Source organism: Drosophila gunungcola, chromosome 3R, assembly GCF_025200985.1.
Source record: "Drosophila gunungcola strain Sukarami chromosome 3R, Dgunungcola_SK_2, whole genome shotgun sequence".
Classification (NCBI taxonomy): Eukaryota; Metazoa; Arthropoda; class Insecta; order Diptera; family Drosophilidae; genus Drosophila; species Drosophila gunungcola.
Window position 1 is genome coordinate 28,143,245 of NC_069139.1, and position 17,681 is coordinate 28,160,925.

General features: G+C 42.9%; 1 protein-coding gene across 11 annotated transcripts in view; it reads left to right on the forward strand.

Moving 5' to 3' along the window:
* LOC128260104 (E3 ubiquitin-protein ligase TRIP12) overlaps positions 1-17,681 on the forward strand; it is a 29,031-nt gene that overhangs the window by 4,272 nt on the left and 7,078 nt on the right. Inside the window, exons 1-6 of one of the 11 annotated variants that reach the window (XM_052992838.1) lie at positions 4,845-5,555; positions 7,182-8,234; positions 10,526-11,794; positions 12,914-13,000; positions 13,813-15,665; positions 16,548-17,670. In XM_052992838.1, the coding sequence (XP_052848798.1) occupies positions 5,027-5,555; positions 7,182-8,234; positions 10,526-11,794; positions 12,914-13,000; positions 13,813-15,665; positions 16,548-17,670 (5,914 nt within the window). In that variant the 5' untranslated portion in view covers positions 4,845-5,026. Of the gene's footprint in view, positions 1-4,844; positions 5,556-7,181; positions 8,235-10,525; positions 11,795-12,913; positions 13,001-13,812; positions 15,666-16,547; positions 17,671-17,681 lie in introns of those variants that run through there. The other 10 variants (XM_052992846.1, XM_052992857.1, XM_052992868.1 and 7 more) reach the window with 10 other exon arrangements.

Below are 17,681 nucleotides of genomic sequence, written 5' to 3' on the forward strand. Positions count from 1 at the left end.
AATGGGATTTCTCGGTGGACCAGAGCATGCAAATCGTTCAAATTGTGTATGCATTAAGTTTTGCTCATCGCTTTGATTTTGTTATATTGTTGTACATACTGAGACTTATTTGTTCTCCTCCTCCTCTTCCTTCTTTTGTAAGCCTTTGTGTGTGTTAGTGTATCCGTCGTCATGCGCTTGCCCTCATTCGCTCTCTTTCGCGCACATGCATCGCCCTGTGCTCCCTTTTGCGTTTTTTTTTTTAAATTTGTTTGTCTTTTTTTCAATTGTCAATTTATTTCAGTCGATTTTAATAAGACACAACTCCCTAATTAATGCGAGTTAAGTACACCATATACAAATCTTGTAGGTACTTTTTTACTTCCGCCGTGAAAAGTGCATCAAAGGATTGTGTATAACTGTATATAACAGCCGTCGCACAAGTGTCTGTATGCATATATACATAACGCGTTCTGTAAAAGTAGAAAATTATGTGGTCTAATTTACTGGATAAATATTTTCCCCCTGCTAAAAACAAGTTTTCTAATGCTTTTATGTTGACCTTGCCTCTAAAAACTTAGGAAATTCCCAAAAGGCTAAAAAAACCTTCAGAGTTTAATTGTTGCATGTCCAGTGTTGTCCACAGCAACACCCTCCCACCCACTCATTAGGGTTGCCAGGTGGCGTTGCTATTGCGTTCTTACGTCCGCCTGTTCAACTACGTAATTCCTCTGTGGAGGAGAGTTACACGAATTGATTCGGAAGAGACGACTGTCAATTAATTTTCAACGTTAATTCGAATATGTATGTATCAGGGATGCTTTTTTTGAAAGCCTTTTTTTTTTAATTTTTATAAACTATGAAACCATTTTTAGCGGTTAAAAAAAGGACAGTCAAATTATTCGTAATTAGGAAGTTAATCTACCTGAAAAACAGTATCTCACAATCAAAAACTTTGCGTTGCTTTAAGTAAAGTTTTTTTTATATTATTTTTTCAAAGTTTTAATTGTGGCCTCACAAATAAATACATGACAATGAAACTATACTCTTACAAAAGCATTTAAAAGATACTTATGCATAGTTTTGACCCCTGTTTCTCGCAGTGATCACATATAACTGTGCGTAGGCAGGTTTCGTAACACGTTGAAAGAGAAAAATATAAAATGTCGACCTATGCGGGAAAGGAAAATGGGAAATATAGAAAACTTGCTTGAGGGCAGCACTATTGCGACCAGCTTCAATATGCGCTCGACTGCTTCTTTACAACGATATTCAAATAAGTTACAAACAATGCCAACAACGTAGCACGCACAATGCATAACGAACAGGGGAAATTAAGAAGGGGAGGGATGACGGAGGTAGGGCATAGCCGTAGCCCACACTGTTACATGAACACACAAATTGTTATCAATTATGCTCGGTCCAGGGTTGTCATACTTTCGTATCGCATATGGGGGTTGCAGTCAGCTGAAGTAATTTAATTGTACTACAGTCAAACTTATTTTTTTGCTCACCACCATTCTTTACCTCAAAACTTAAAGTTAGTAATGAAAAATACATTTTTGAAAATGTAAAATAAAAATAGTTTCCTTCAATTAGTATTTAAACGGAACAAGGAATATGATTTGAGATGAACACTGCTAGCTGTCGATACGACCCAAAAATTGGCTTGAAAACGTGTTTTTGTTTGAAATATAGATAACTTAGTTTTTTTTATATCGGGATAATAGCTTGTAGAATATAGTTTGAACAAATGTTGACTCCATTTAAGGTTTTTGTTTCTGCTTAAGACCCTTCAAGTATAATTGCTGATAAAAGGCAACAACAACCCATAGCAACAACCACTAAGGCATTCGCCATATGTTGGAGTTGCCACACGCAAAGCAAAATGCTTGGCACTCGCGCACATAAACACACAAACGCATGTAAACAGCACATACACATGTAAACAGCACACTCACACTGGCACACTAAATGAAGGCGCTGCCATTTGTGGCCTCGCTTATTATTTTTTTTTTTGTCTGCGCTTTTCGGTGTGAAAAACTTGTGGGGCGAAGATACGAGTGGAGACTAATAGATGTAGATAGATTATATTGCTCGGATTGGGTGTTTGGAACAAGCAAACTGTCATGGTGTCGGCACTTCCCGACTTGGTTAAATGTTCTCCGAATTGTAGCAACCAGAATATTGCTAACGTTTTGTTTTATGAGTATTGAAATCGTCAAATCAAAATAGGAATAAGAAAGGAGATTCCAGACATTTCAAAAACTTATGTATCTATAAACAAAACGGAAACTTATTAGGGAAATAAGAATTCTAAAGAAAAAAGCTCAAACGAAAATAAATGTTTCATTTATTTTATTTAACTCAGTTTTGAACACTGTACCATTTTGGCATTAAAATTATTATAAAATTACTAACATCGTCATCGACACAGTTTCAAAATGTTCATTTATTTTTACTATGAGTTGATAAATAATTAATTTTTATTTGTGATATTATAAAAGTGTATGACTTGATGCCATCTCTAACTACCAAGAAGCAAATGAAAATTTTGTCTCCAACAATTGAAAAGTCAAATACATCTAATTTTCCACCAAACCAAAACCGCTGACGTCGTCTTTTTGTTTGGGTTGCTGGTTTCGTTTCGATGGCCTTGAACTGAATTTGTTGTATTCGTTTTTTGTTGCTTTTGTTTGTGCTTTTGTAAGCTTGGCCACTTTGGCAAACGTTTGAAGTTTGGTTTCTGAATTTCGTTATTTATTTTTCGTTTGCCTGTCAAATTTGATAGGAACTGTCAATGCGGTTAGTCGAAAAGCAGCCTAATCGTAAAATGGCAGACGTGTTTGAAACTACGCATTTTGTTTGGTTTATAAGCGATACATATCGGTAGATGTGGTTTTCGAGTACATTAAGTGAACGAAAAGGGCGCAGAACAAAGCAGAACACGCTCAAATCTCATCTTTTTCGGCGAGTGGAAGCAAAGGCAAAAAGGCTGTGCTTTGCTCGATTTTCTTTCACTTCATCTTCTTCGAAACAAGCATGGCAACTCACGCACACACGCTCGCGGAACTTGTTTCTCGCTCGCACACACATAGGAAGAAGGGGCAGATAGCCAACCCACACATGCACGGACACGCTGGGCATTACGAAAGGCAAAACATAAACAAAACGGCCGAGAACAGCTGATTAACACAGCTGTGAGCGAGTGTAAATGCCAGCGCTCGTCTTTTCACTCAAAACATTCGCTCTCGTTTTGCTCTCTCTATCTGTCTTTGATTTTCTCCCTCGCTCGCATGCACGTGTCGGTGGCTGCTGCTGACAAACAGCTGTTAACTTATTTACAAATTTCATATGTTGACAAAATGCTCAAGTGTGTGTGAGTGGAATTGAATATGTGTATTTTCCTAGTGGTGGTGATGTATATGTTTTCGGAGGTGGTTTGTATTTTCCGTTATCAGTTTTTCGTTTGCTTTTCTGTGCTGCCAACATGGCTTTTTCCCAATGAAGCTTAAATAAAACGTTCAAACCAAAAAACAAAGTTCCCAGATATCTGACTTTTAATACGAATTATTTGTTTTTACTATTTGAATTTTTTTCGAGTGTTTAATTTATATTTCGAGTGTTGAATAATAACAAACCAAATACGTATAAAAAAAGACTGGAGTTGATCTCTTTTGTAATCATTGAGTAAAAAGCTAATATATTATGTTATACAAACCATTAAAAACACAGTTTCATCTTAAATTAAGTTTACGGTAATTAATTGACTACTAAATCCAATTTCATTGCTTATTTATTTGCTCTACATGAGTGTTGTTTATGAGTCTGTATAAACTGCAAATAAAGTTGGATGGTTTTGTTCTTCTTGGTCAATCAATAGTTGGCACCACTTATGTGGTGTGGCATTTTCCATTGTCTGCTAGTACCTGTCCTTAAACACAGAGCGGAAAATCTGCCTTTCTGCATTTGGCTTTTAGCAATGTCCGTTCTCTCTCCTGCCTCTCTCTTTCTCTATATCTCTACCCCTGAGTTGTGTTGAGCCGGTTTTCACATTCACTTGAGTCCCACGAGTGCGATATTCCATATTGCTCCTTATCTCTTGTGTGTTTTTGTTACTACTAGCTCACAATTTCAGCCCCTCTCTTTCATTTGGGATTTACTATGTATGTACATACCACTCGGCATTGTCAGAAGTCAGCGTTTCAACGTTTCAGCATTTCCTGCCTGTGCCCCGATCACTTCGCTTGGCTGCCTCCTCTGCATTTTTGAGTTCTGCATATTCGAGTTCCTGGGGTGAGACTGACTCTTCTATCTGGAACCGTCTCCTTTGTGTCTATTTTTGGGTCGCGTGTTGCCTTGCACTGATAGCCAAACAAAATCAAACTAATTTAAGGAATTTAATGGCGAAACTAAATACGAATTGAATATTAACACAATTTCTAAGAACTGCAAAATGAAAATAATGTGTGAGAAATAATTAATTGAGAAAATTATGTAAACATTTTAACCACAGAACAAATTAATACTTTAATTATTATGGAAAAACTCGCCATTATGCTTACTGTTTATCACTATATTCATTGTGGGGTAAAACATTATTTGCGTGTTAAAATGAGAAATGTTCGCTTGTCATTATTATCCTGGCCCTAACTTTTTGGTTTTGTGGCCTTTGTTTCTGTTTGCATTGCGACGTGCACATAAAATGCGTTCTATTTTACTATTTTGTCACATTTTTTTAATACCCTTTTCGTATCTTTCTCTCCTTTATTGCAGCACAAAACTCTGTCCAAGGAAGCACGTAGAAAGGAAATCAGCTAGGAAAACTGTGAAAAGTGAAGTGAAAGAGACTTAAACAGTAAATTTGAAATGATGGTGTAATTGAGACAAAGACAAAAAGTGAACTGAATTTAAATATAATTTAGAGACTATTTCCATGGTGTAGATATCGGACCGATTAAGAGCAAACATTTCTAGATCAATATTCAATTATTGGTTGTGTTGGCATGTTAAGTGTGTTCGATGCCGGTGCGGTTAAGTGTCGTCTATGGCCGAATCCGTTAAAAGTCAATCGCTCTCTGCATTGACGGAGGGGCAGCACGACGACGGTGGTTCAACAGCAACAGCAACAGCAGCGACATTGGTTAATAATACCGGTGCGTCCAATACCACAATTTCATCCAATCACTCGTCCCACCGGCGACGCAATAACAACGCAAGCAAAAGCAAGAAACGCAACACGCCGGCAACATCATCAGGCCCTGCCGTCAGCTCCTCCGTCGCCGTAGTAGCCGCCACCTCGACTGCGACTGCAACTGCAAACAGCTCCAGTCGTCGATCCCGCAGTCAAGGACGCCACTCCTCTGCAGCAGTCAACAGCAGCAAGGAGTCCCTAATCTCCAAGCGCACGGCTGCAGCATTTCGTTCCCCATCATCGCCAGCATCCAACTTTATCCCGGTCTCAAGTGATCAATCGCCTTCACCCGGTGGCCGCAAACGTCATCATCATCAGCACAACAGCAGCAGCTGCAACACCGCCAGCAGCAGCAGTAACCACCCCCGCAGTAGCCACCAATGTGAGTTTTCTTAATAACCAGTATTCGACCAGTCAATAAACCAATTCTGACTGCTTGGTATTGATATTCTTTCCGCTGTAGTAAAATATTTCTGAAATTTTAAAGTTTAGTTTAATGTGTCTCAGCCTTTGTACATTTTCGAAAACGATATGTTTTTCTATTAATACCCGTTACTCGTAGAGTAAAAGGGTATATTGTATTCGTTGAAAAGTGTGTAACAGGTAGAAGGAAACGTTTTCAACCCCATAAAGTATATATATTCTTGATCAGGATAAATAGCCGAGTCGATCATGCCCGTCTGTCGGTCCGTCTATCCGGGATTTGGCATGCAGATTTTAGTTTATTTCAAAACGTTCATTTCCAGGCCCACTCTAAAGCCCACAAATCGCAAAAAAGCAAAAACCTCTGTCACGTCACTCTGAGACATCGTAATAATATAGGTTTCGTTCATATCTATCAGTAGACACAAACATTTTCAAAATCGAGCTATTATTTTAAAAGTTATTAGACATCTGCCGCCTTTCTGCCGCGCCTCTGCCAATGCCACTGCCACTGCCACTGCTCAGATGAGAGAGAGAAAAAATGAGAAAGGACAGAACTGTTAGCAGGGGGTGGGGGTGCTGCACGCTCTTAGCTTTTAGTGTTGGCTATGCAGTTCGACAGATGGCGCCACCTAGACTCCCATTGTTTTGTGGGGGAATATTTGCTTTGTTTTCAAGATAGTTTTGTAATGGCAATTATTCGGCAAAACTTAACTTACTTACTTAAAACTCATTTGAACTAAGTCGTTTGATTTCAGTTAAACGTTTACACAAACCCAAACAACCGAATATATTTGGGTCAGGTAGGGTAGGTCATGTTAAAAACAAACACCCCACTTACTTGAACTTAAATTTCGATTGAGTACCCAAATGACCCAAATTGTACACTCATGCAGGACTCTAATTGGAACCCTATTGTTTTCTGGGGAAATATTTAGTTAGAAATGGTAAAGCAGACTATAGCGATCCTTCTTTTTTTTTTATTATTTTTCCAAATTTTCCGCCAAATGCTAGTGGTGCTCCGACTTACAGCTTCATTGTTTTCATATTTAGCCGTTTAATAAAATAATTTACTTTTTAAAAAACTTCAAGGGTATTTGAACTTTGCCTTTTCAAACTTTGCTTTACTTCTTGTTATTGATAAAAATTCTATCGTCTTTTTTAAGGCAGGCAATTACATGATGATGAAAGTAGCATGTAAAATTTTTGGATTTTAATATAAAAGAAATATTCAAATTTTTATTTTCCAGCCTATCTGCTTTTTAACTATTTATTTCAAAAAGAACCATCTTTGCAATTAGTGGGTCAAAAGCACTAATTACCGAATAGGATTGAGCACTGATCAAAATTAAAAAACCTCTTTTTGAAAAGTTCTAAAACATAGACATACAATTTTATTTGACTTTTTGCCTTTTTTAAATTTATGATTGTGTATTTTTTTGTTTGTCAAAATTTAATAACTAGTTAGTCGTTTCCTCTATTTCCATCCGTACAAAAGCCACAAAAAAAACCATTTAAAAGCCCGTCGATTGAGTCGAAGTAATAAACCGAATTTGACCTGTTTTTTCTCCGATGCCTTTTCCAGCGGCGCCCGGTGGAGATCAGCTGGTGGAGCTTTGCTCGCCGCTCAAGAAACGTCGCCTGCAGCAGTCCTTGGGATCAGCAGTCGCCGGAGGAGCAGCAGGAGTTGGCTTAGCTGCAGTAAGCGTCGACCAGACGCCTCGCCAGGCATCCGGAGATTGTGTTGCTCAGCGCACGCGATCCAAGACCATTTCCCCAGAGGAGCTGCCGAGTACGAGCAGCGCTGCGGCTGCGGCGCGCCATCATCATCACCACCACCAGATCCGGGCCAGTGCCAGCTCTAGCAGCTTCCCGGCCAGCAACCGGAACAAGCGCAGGGCCAGTGGTGGAGGATCGGGAGCTGTGGTCGAGACCACTCCCCAACGAGGGGCAACAATTGCTCGTGCCGGACGCAGCGGCAATCTGCTGAACTACTACCGCAAAACGCGCAAGGTCAGCCACACGCGCTCCTCCCACAAGCCGGAAAAACACCTGGGACAGCCGGAGGAGACTGCCACCACCAGCCGGAACGGATCAGCGGGATCCGGATCCAGCAGCAAACCGGGTGCGATCTGCAAGTACAGGAAGAGCCTGCGCCACTCGCAGCAGAATCAGCTGGACACAGAGAGCGCAGGAGCCGAAAGACTTGGTGCTGAAGCTGGAGCTGAGGAGCAGCAGCCGGTGCACGGGAATCTGGACGTGGAGGACCAGCTGCCGACCCTCGAGGCGGCTCTGAATCACGCAGAGGCAGCAGTAAACCACACACAGGGTCAGTTGGAGGCGGAGGGCGAGCCCGAGGTGCAGGACGACAACGACGAGGACGAGGACGACGACGAGGAAGAGGAAGCGGAAGAAGAAGAGGAGGAGGAAGTGGGCTTCTACGAGATCGTAAACTCAGCCGACTCGTCGTACGAGGAAGACGCCCAGATCGTTGCCGAGGAGGACGAGATCACAACGGAAGAGGACGTCGACGACGAGGAAGACGACGACATCGAGGAGGAAGAGGACATTGAGGAGGAGGACCTCTCTGAGAGCGAATTCGCCCAGCAGTTGATTGGTGAACTTGGTGGTGAGTTTCGTTGGATTACTATTCCACCGCATAGCATTCTGCATCCATCTCCCATTGTATATTATTCGTAATGTATGTCTATAGATGTTTTTGTTGTATACTTTATGTAGAGTAGCAGCCATGACCTTTATATTTCTGTAACCACTTGTAAATAGTTAATATTGTAATAGTTATAGTTATTTACTTTCTAACTTCCCAATTATTAACATTCGCTTTCTATTTATTTTAATTCCACTTACTACCATTTATATACATATGATGTATTTTTATCGAGCAATTTGGCTTTAAGAAGAACTTACTTTTCCTACAAATAATGAAGATTTAAAAAAATTGATTTAAACATTCACAAAGACCTAACTAGAAATGCGCAAAAAAGTAAAAGTAAAAGTCATTTTCAAAATCTTTGTCACAAAAAGCTTTTAGCTGATAAACAATCTTTAAAAAATATTTACCTAAATCCGGCAATTGCGCGTAAGTGCTCTTTTAATTTAGAATTTCACAAGTTCAGAGCCAAGATAAAGACGGCATTTTAAATTTAAATTTTGTGTCCATTCCTTTTGGTTACACAAGATGACTTGCACTTCTTCGTATTGCTGTTGGCATAATGTGATTTTTATTGTCTATCAGTTTTGCGCATTTGTTATCAGTAGCGAAAAATATGTATACTTATACATTGACGAAGCATTTATTCTACGAAGTGTCCTCGTCTTGTCGCCGTTCCCCAATGTCTACTGTAGTGTTTTTGTGATTTTGATAAAAAGCGAATTGTTCGGAATGCCAACGCACTCAAATATGCCAACGACAAACGATCGGCTGGCAGTATAAATTCGTACATTGCGACGTCTGGAACAGGAATATACATACTGTATATATAAATTTGTGTATATAAAATTGCGCTGATTAAAAAGTAGTCAGTGAATCTAGTTACGGAGAATTCTACTATTTGCTTGTTCAATTGCATTGCATGTATGTTACTTACATTTTATGGATGAAAGAAAGCTTTGATACAGGGAAAGAGTTCAGAACTTTGGCTGTGCTGTCACCTGTTGCCAAATTACCACAACCACCATTTCCATTTCATTCCCCATTGACCCAACCCCAAGATTCGTTTTATTATATTGATTCATTTCATTTATGCTCAATTATCAAAACGCAAAGAAACGCCCTCATTATAATTTTAACCCCTCATTTGATCACATTGTATTTGTATTATCTATAATTTATGCAAGAAGCCAACAGAGAATCCTATCCATTAGGGTTTTATTTTATGTGTCATAGTGAATTATTATTTTATGCGGGGCGCCAGCTAGATCGGCCAAAGTTGGAAAACAAGGCAACGTGTGTCTAGGCGTCTTGGCAATAGTTTAAAAATATTATTGTTTTGAATCGGATGTTGGATTATTTAAAATACCCTATACCGTTTTACCCTGCAAAAAAAACCCCAAGAAGAAATGTTTATTTTGCACGTTGTTGTTGTTGCAAATGTAGTTGTTTTCATTTCTTTTTATTTAGCCAACAAAAATTACCATAATTTTTGATCTAAAATAAAAGTGATTAAATAAAAATCTCTTCTTATCATATGATTTTTGAGTCCAAAAATATTTTACTTGCTGATGCTTGTGTTGTTGATGATGATGATGATGATGTTGTTGTTTTTGTGCAAAAACAATAAACCAACGCGAAATCTCGAAAGTATTTGTGGTGTCAACAAAGGCAGCGTGTGATCAACTTTTTGTGCAGCGCAGAAAAAGAGAGAGAGATGAGAGAGTAAAGCAGTAGCAGAGGCGGCAACAGCAACTTTACAGCAGCAGCAGCAACAACAAAGTGCAGCTTAAACATTCATCAAAGGGGAATTAATTAATTAAACAAAAACAAGAACTATAAGAACACGGCCGGGTGCGTGTGTGTGCGTGTGCTTAGTTTAGTGTGAGAGAGATCTGCAGCAACTGCAGCACCAGAAGCGACAGCAGCAACATCATCATTGTCAGCGACAGAAGGTCGTTCAGTATCCTCTCCTGATTTCCCCTTGCCATTACCTTTTTGAAAGCCAAACACACACAGCGCTCAAAATAATATTTATTGCATTACATTAAACAATGAAAAAAAAAAAAAAGCCAAACAAACTAACTCAAGTAGTGTAGCTGCAAGAAAATAATAACTACCAAAAAGTCCCTAAATAAAAGATTGAAAACATCAATAAATAAAGCTGTTAACTGTTGTCTCCCACTACTCTCTCTCTCTACTCCCTTTTCCCTATTCTCTCTCACTCTCACACCCCCACCCAAACTTGACTCGTAAAGGAGAACAACAACAACAACAATCACAACGTGCCAGCAGTACCATTAAAACAACCAAGAACAACACACCAGCGGCAACAGCAGCACCAGCAGCAGCAAACACTATAAGGGCGACAACATCAGCAACAACGTCGTCCGGCTATCAGCAACGTGCCGCCCCCCATGGACAGGGGGCGGGGCCAGGCGCCGGAGGGGGAGGGCCACGTGCCACGCGCAGCAGCAATAGCAACACCAGCAACAACGTTGTTGATTACAGCATTATGCCGCACCTCACGACGGCCACAACAACTACGCCATATGCCTTGACACCACAGCAGCAGCAGCAACAACAGCAGCAGCAACAACAGCAACAACAACAACCGCCACAACCTCCTTCGCAACAGCAACAACAAGCACACCACCAACAACAACAACAACAACAACAGCCACCTCAATTGCTGCCCACACATCAGTTTGCACACTTGTCTTCCTTTGTGACACCAACAGCAGCGGCAGCAGCAGCAGCAGCGGCCCACTATCCCCCAGCTTCTGCTGCTGCCGCTTATTTTGCACAGCAGCAACACCATCAACACCAGCATCAGCAACACGTGCAACAGCAGCAGGCACCGCAGCCGCACTACTACCATAGTTCTGTGGCCGTGTTGCATCAACCTCCACCGCACCATTTTACCTCCACAGGGGCAGGACCACCGCCGGCACTCTACCAGCAACAGCCGCCGCCGCAGCTAACACGCTACACGCCGGCAACAGCGACTACAGCGGCCACGTTTGTGCCCCCGCAGCAGCAACAGGTTGCGTACAATCCACAACAGCAACAGCAACACTCCTCACTGCGACGCAGTTCACGTGGCAAGACGGGTTCTTGTGTGAGTTCGGCAGCAGCAGCACAGCAGCAGCAACACCACCAGCAGCAACAGCAACATAGCAACGCTGCTGCTGCTGTACAACAGCAATTGCTGCCGCCGCCTGGTACCTATCAATACCAACAGGTGGGCGGCAATACCGTTGTAGTTGCCGTGCGTCATCAGCAACAGTTGCAACAGCAGCAGCAGCAGCAACAGCAGCAGCAACAACAACAACAACAGCAACAGCACTTGGCTTTACATCAGCAGCAACAACAACAACAGCAGCATCAGCAGCAGCAGCATCAGCAGCGTGCTACGCTCGTACAGCCGGGATTCTTATTCAGCTACCGCAGCAATCATCCCCAGCAGCAACAACAACAACTGACACAACAAATACATCAGGGGCCCAAAGTGACACATACCAGTGGTAAGAAGATGAAGAAGGAGCGAAAAAAAGGATGAATGGACTAGTGACCGCAAGCAAATCAAGAGGCCAAGGCCGCTCAATCATTATTAGAGTCGGTTAATATTAGGGCTAAAAGCAGAGGTTTGCCTTGCGTAGCAGAAAGCAGAACTCACAAAGTTTTGTTGATTTTTCCAAAGAGCTTTAAACCCTTATAGGCTGCTTTTCCAGCTACAGGCTGTGGTTTTGTCAAAAGGTTGCGCATGGTTTTTAATAAGATAAAAAGGTCAGCACACACACGTACTATAGGGCTTTCGGTATTACAAATTAAATGTTGTCCGCTATACTCATATGTTTGTGATTTTCACTTTCTTAAAATATACTGTCGTAAATTGAATATTAGAAAGGTTGTAAAAAAAGATTACAAATCCTTTAATAGTAAAATATTATACACAAGTTATTTAATGTGTATATTACTCTTTTGTCTCGTGTTTATTTATTCCTAAAAACGTTTGGTTTGACCCACATTTCATATAAGACTTAGCAAGTGGCTTTGTTAAAAATTTCGGATGAATTTTGTTGAATCCGAAACATGGTCTGAATTGTCAGCTTCCTTCTCTTTCCCATTTTCATTTTAGCCAAATCGAACAATTTTGGGATGAAAACAAAACAGAGATTGTGGTGTCATTAATTTGTAATCTGGTAAAATATGTACAAATGATTCAATTCAAAATGTAACGATATGTATTAATTGTTCACTCAAGAAGGAGCTCTGCAATGAGAATGTACTTTTACAATTGAGAATCATAACGAACCTGATCGTAAATACTGTACAAATTATAGGTTCTTGGTCTCACTCTTTATCTTTTTGTGGTGCTGGTTATAGTCTAGGTGATAATACTACCCATATTGCACTGAAAAAAAAACAAAAATATTTACACACCCCCCAAAATACACCAAACACCCTTCCCTTCTCTCTGTCTCTCGCTCCTTCATCCCTGCGTTGCTTTGCTCGCGGTGTCTGCCCAAATAATTGAAAAAAACTTAAATGAACAGAACCCAAATAATAGTGAACTTATCTTTGTTTTGCTCTGTTTCCTCTCTGCCACTCGCTCTCTGTCTGCGACTCACTTGTCTGATTAGCAGCTTCGGATGCTTTAACATATAGTTTGATGGCACAGCAACCGCCAAGTGGACCGCCGCATGCAGGTGGACAGCAAATAACGCCAGGTAAACGTATAATCCAATCGATCAGTATACATATATGCACCTACTCCAGTCCATTTCCACCCATGTTTTGCTTTGCTTTGATTTTATTTCACCTTAAGCAGAAAAATCACGCACTCTCACATCACACAGGGCGACTCAGGTGGCAGCACACTGTTGTTATTTCACCTGTTATTTAATTTTATTCGTATTATATCTTTTGATTATTTAGTTTTACTGTTTTAGTTTTGATTTAGAATAATGTATTCCTACGTTTTGTATACCATCAACTTTATTTTAGTTTTAGCCTGTTTTGAACATTTTCCGCCAATACTGAATTTTATTAGGGGATCGCAAATACTTTCAAATTGTACTTTAAAATTAAATATTTTACTGTTTAAAACAAAAGATTTATATTTCGAAAAGTAATGTTAAAAATTAAAAGTAACATTTAAAAAATATATATTTTTTCCAATTACAACCATATCTTCATATTTTTTTCAGTTTGAATCGATTATTTTAACTTGTTAGGTATATTTTACCTTCTACTTTGGAAGATTTATTCTATTATTCGTTTTTCCATCGTCTTTCCAGTTTTTTTTATTTTTCTTGTTATTTTTGTCCCATTTTAGTTTTGAAACCACCACCTCTTAAGTCAAATAAATTCAAACAACTTTATTCTTAGCCTTTGCTTTCTGTTTTGACATATTTGTTTTATGTTATTACTTACACTCAAATAAAATCCCCAAATCTCTAACCACTTGATTTCGTACGAATCATGTCGAATTTAAATATTAACGAAGAGTTTTTCGCCTTTCCTCGTGACGCTGGTCTAGGTGCCAACTCAGCCAATCTCAGCATTGTAGCGGCCGCTCTGAGTGCCGCCCGTGACGTCGGAGGAGGTGCCGGCGGAGGAGGACCAGCAGGAGGCGCCGCAGCAGCCGCCCCAGCCACTGGGGCATCATCTGCACCCGGAGGAACCACCAGCGCCGTGGGCGCAACGAGCAGCAGCAACAGCAGTGCCGGCCAACCAGCCAGCAACAGCAGCAGCAACAATGTGACTGTGGCGGGATCAGGGTCGGCTCCAGGCGGCGGGCCCACAGCCACCGGCACGAGTAGTGGTGGCCAGCATGGCAGCGGATCTGGGGGAGCTGCTGCCGCAGATTCCGAAAGCGATGACAGCGAGGTGGGTCGTCTGCAGGCCTTGCTGGAGGCCCGCGGATTGCCGCCCCACCTGTTCGGAGCACTTGGCCCGAGGATGACCCACATCCTCCATCGCACCATTGGCAACAGCAGCAGTTCCAAGGCCAATCAACTGCTGCAGGGACTGCAGTCTCACGACGAGTCCCAGCAGCTGCAGGCTGCCATCGAAATGTGTCAGATGCTGGTGATGGGCAACGAGGACACCCTCGCCGGCTTTCCTATCAAGCAGGTGGTCCCTGCTCTGATCCAACTTCTTCGCATGGAGCACAACTTTGACATCATGAACAACGCTTGCAGGGCATTGGCGTACATGCTGGAAGCTCTGCCCCGATCCTCGGGCACCGTGGTAGAGGCGGTACCCGTCTTTTTGGAGAAACTTCAGGTCATCCAGTGCATGGATGTGGCGGAGCAGAGCCTAACCGCCTTGGAGATTCTCTCCAGGCGCCACAACAAGGCCATCCTGCAGGCAAATGGCATTTCGGCCTGCCTCACCTACTTGGATTTCTTTTCGATTGTGGCTCAGCGGGCAGCCCTGGCGATTGCGGCCAATTGCTGCTTGAACATGCACCCTGAGGAATTCCACTTCGTTGCGGAGAGCTTGCCGCTACTAGCTCGCCTGCTCTCGCAGCAGGACAAGAAGTGTGTGGAGAGCGTGTGCTCGGCGTTCTGCCGCCTGGTGGAGAGTTTCCAGCACGATAGCCAGCGCCTGCAGCAGATCGCCAGTCCGGATCTGTTGAAGAACTGCCAGCAACTGCTGCTGGTCACACCGGCCATCCTCAACACAGGAACCTTCACAGCCGTGGTCCGGATGTTGAGTCTGATGTGCGGCAGCTGTCCAGACCTGGCCATCTCTCTGCTTAGGAATGACATAGCCGCCACCCTGCTCTATTTGCTCACCGGAAATGCAGAGCCGGCTGCTGCCAGTGCCACTCATGTGGAGCTGATCGCACGCTCACCTTCAGAGCTGTACGAACTCACATGCCTCATTGGTGAGCTCATGCCGCGCCTTCCTTTGGACGGGATTTTTGCTGTGGACTCGCTGCTGGACCGGCCCACGCTCAACACCCAGGATCAGGTGCACTGGCAGTGGCGTGACGATCGCGGCTCCTGGCACAACTATTCCACGATCGATTCGCGCCTGATTGAGGCCGCCAACCAAAGCAGCGAGGATGAGATCAGCCTCAGCACATTTGGACGCACCTACACTGTCGACTTCCATGCCATGCAGCAGATCAACGAGGACACGGGCACTACGCGTCCCGTTCAGCGTCGCATCAACCACAACTACGTGGCCCCCATGTCGGCCGGACAGGACTTGACCACCACTGCTGCGGGATCAGCGGCTTCGGGAGGAGCGTCCACGTCCGCTGCGGCAGCGGCTGCCGCCTCCAATAACAACAACAACAACAACAATAATCCACCAGGGAATAGTGGCAATCAAGTGAAGCGCCGCCCATCACTGGACGCTAGAATCGCATGCCTCAAGGTAAGAAGTTTGTATAAATACAAGTTAGTAATAAGAGTGGTTCTGATTTACAATTTCTCATATACTGTGTTTACGCGTTAGCCATTTTATGGAATCATTTAGAGTAAGAAAAACGTGTGTGCATAAACACCATTTCATGTATTCGCTTACACACAAATGGTGAGGCGCAACCAACTAAACTCGTTATAAATGAGCTCTCAGCGTCTAACGCAAACAAATTAAATTTAAATCTTCTCGCCCTCTAAGGGGTAATTTCTGGTTTTTGTCTTCAGCCCGCTTTATCTCCCATTTACTTTTCCAATGGTAAAAAAAGTAATAATCAGCCAAAACAATAATACAAGCAGAAGTGCTCTACTTAGTATTCAAAAATTCATGAACATAGTAAACATAAACATAAACATTAAAAATGCAAGAAAAGAATCGTTTGTTCTTTTCTATGACAATTGTGTGCACTTGAGTAAAAGTCTAATACAATAAAACTTGTGTACTCCTGTACTTAATATTTTTTAATCAATTTTGGTGTGAAAAAAATTTTGTTTGGCCTTAATCGTTAAGTGTAATTTTTTTTGTTGTAATCGGGAACATTTTTAAGAAGTTTTAACTTTTTTCTTTTGTGAAATTGTAATTTACTTACATCTAATACCACAGAAAAAGAAACCAAAAAAATTATTAGAGAAACCGTACCTGTCTAAATGATCCGGTATTCCAACCGGTGTAACAACATAAAATTTAGATTTGGTTAGTTGAGCTTAACTAAGGAAATCGTATATAATTTTTTTATCATGACGATCAGAATAAGAGGAGGTTTTCCAAATTTATAAACTATTCATTTAAAATTTGAAAGTCAGTTATATTAATTTTTTTTATTTTATCCTATCCTAGGAGGAGCGTGGTCTCGCTGCGGACTTTATCAAACACATCTTTAACGTGCTGTATGAGGTATACAGCTCGTCGGCCGGCCCGAATGTGCGCTACAAATGCCTGCGCGCCCTGCTTCGGATGGTGTACTATGCCACGCCGGAGTTGCTGCGGCAGGTGCTCAAGTATCAGCTGGTGTCCAGCCACATTGCCGGCATGCTGGGCAGCAACGATCTGCGCATTGTGGTGGGAGCCCTCCAAATGGCTGAGATCCTCATGCGCCAGCTGCCTGATGTGTTCGGCACTCACTTCCGTCGTGAGGGAGTCATCTACCAGTTCACCCAGCTGACGGATCCGAACAATCCCATATGCGCGAATCCATCGCCGAAGCCACTTAGCACAACAGCCACGCCCACCGCCAATGCAGGCGGATCACAATCGGCTCCGGCCTCCGCCAACAGCCTACAGGTTAATCCCTTCTTTATGGACAGCGCTCCGGGATCGTCGAGTGCTTCCGCGACTCCCAGCAGCAGCAAGCACCAATCGTACAGCGTGAAGAGCTTTTCGCATGCCATGAACGCCCTGACGGCCAGCGCCAAGGGAACTCCTGCCGGTGCGTTGGACGCCACGGGATCCTCGACTCCAGCCGGTGGCTACAACTACAGTAGCTCGGCGCCTTCTTCATCCTCGACGGCTGGTGGAGCGCCCGCAGCCTTCTTTGTGGCCCAGCAGGGGGATCCGCGCCAGTATGTGCACTTCCAGCAGCCGGCAGTTCCTCCGCCACCACCCCAGTTGGAGCTTCTGCCCACTGGAGTGCAGCAACAAGGGCAGCAGGTGCCCCAGGTGATCTACCAGCCGCAGCAGCAACAGCCCGCACACTTGGTGGTGGCCTCCACCAGCAGTGCCGCTGCCTCCGCCTCCGCGTCCTCGTCTTCGTCCTCCTCGTGCTCCGCCTCGGCGCTGCAGCACAAGATGACGGACATGCTAAAGCGAAAAGCGCCTCCCAAGCGTAAATCGCAGAGCAGTGGCCGTGCCAAGTCCAGGCAGGAAGATGCGGCAGTTGCAGCGGCCGCCGGATCCGGAACAGGAGGAGCTCCGCCTGCCTCGGCCAGTTCGGCTATGCACGAACTTCTCAGCCGTGCCACAAGTAAGTATATC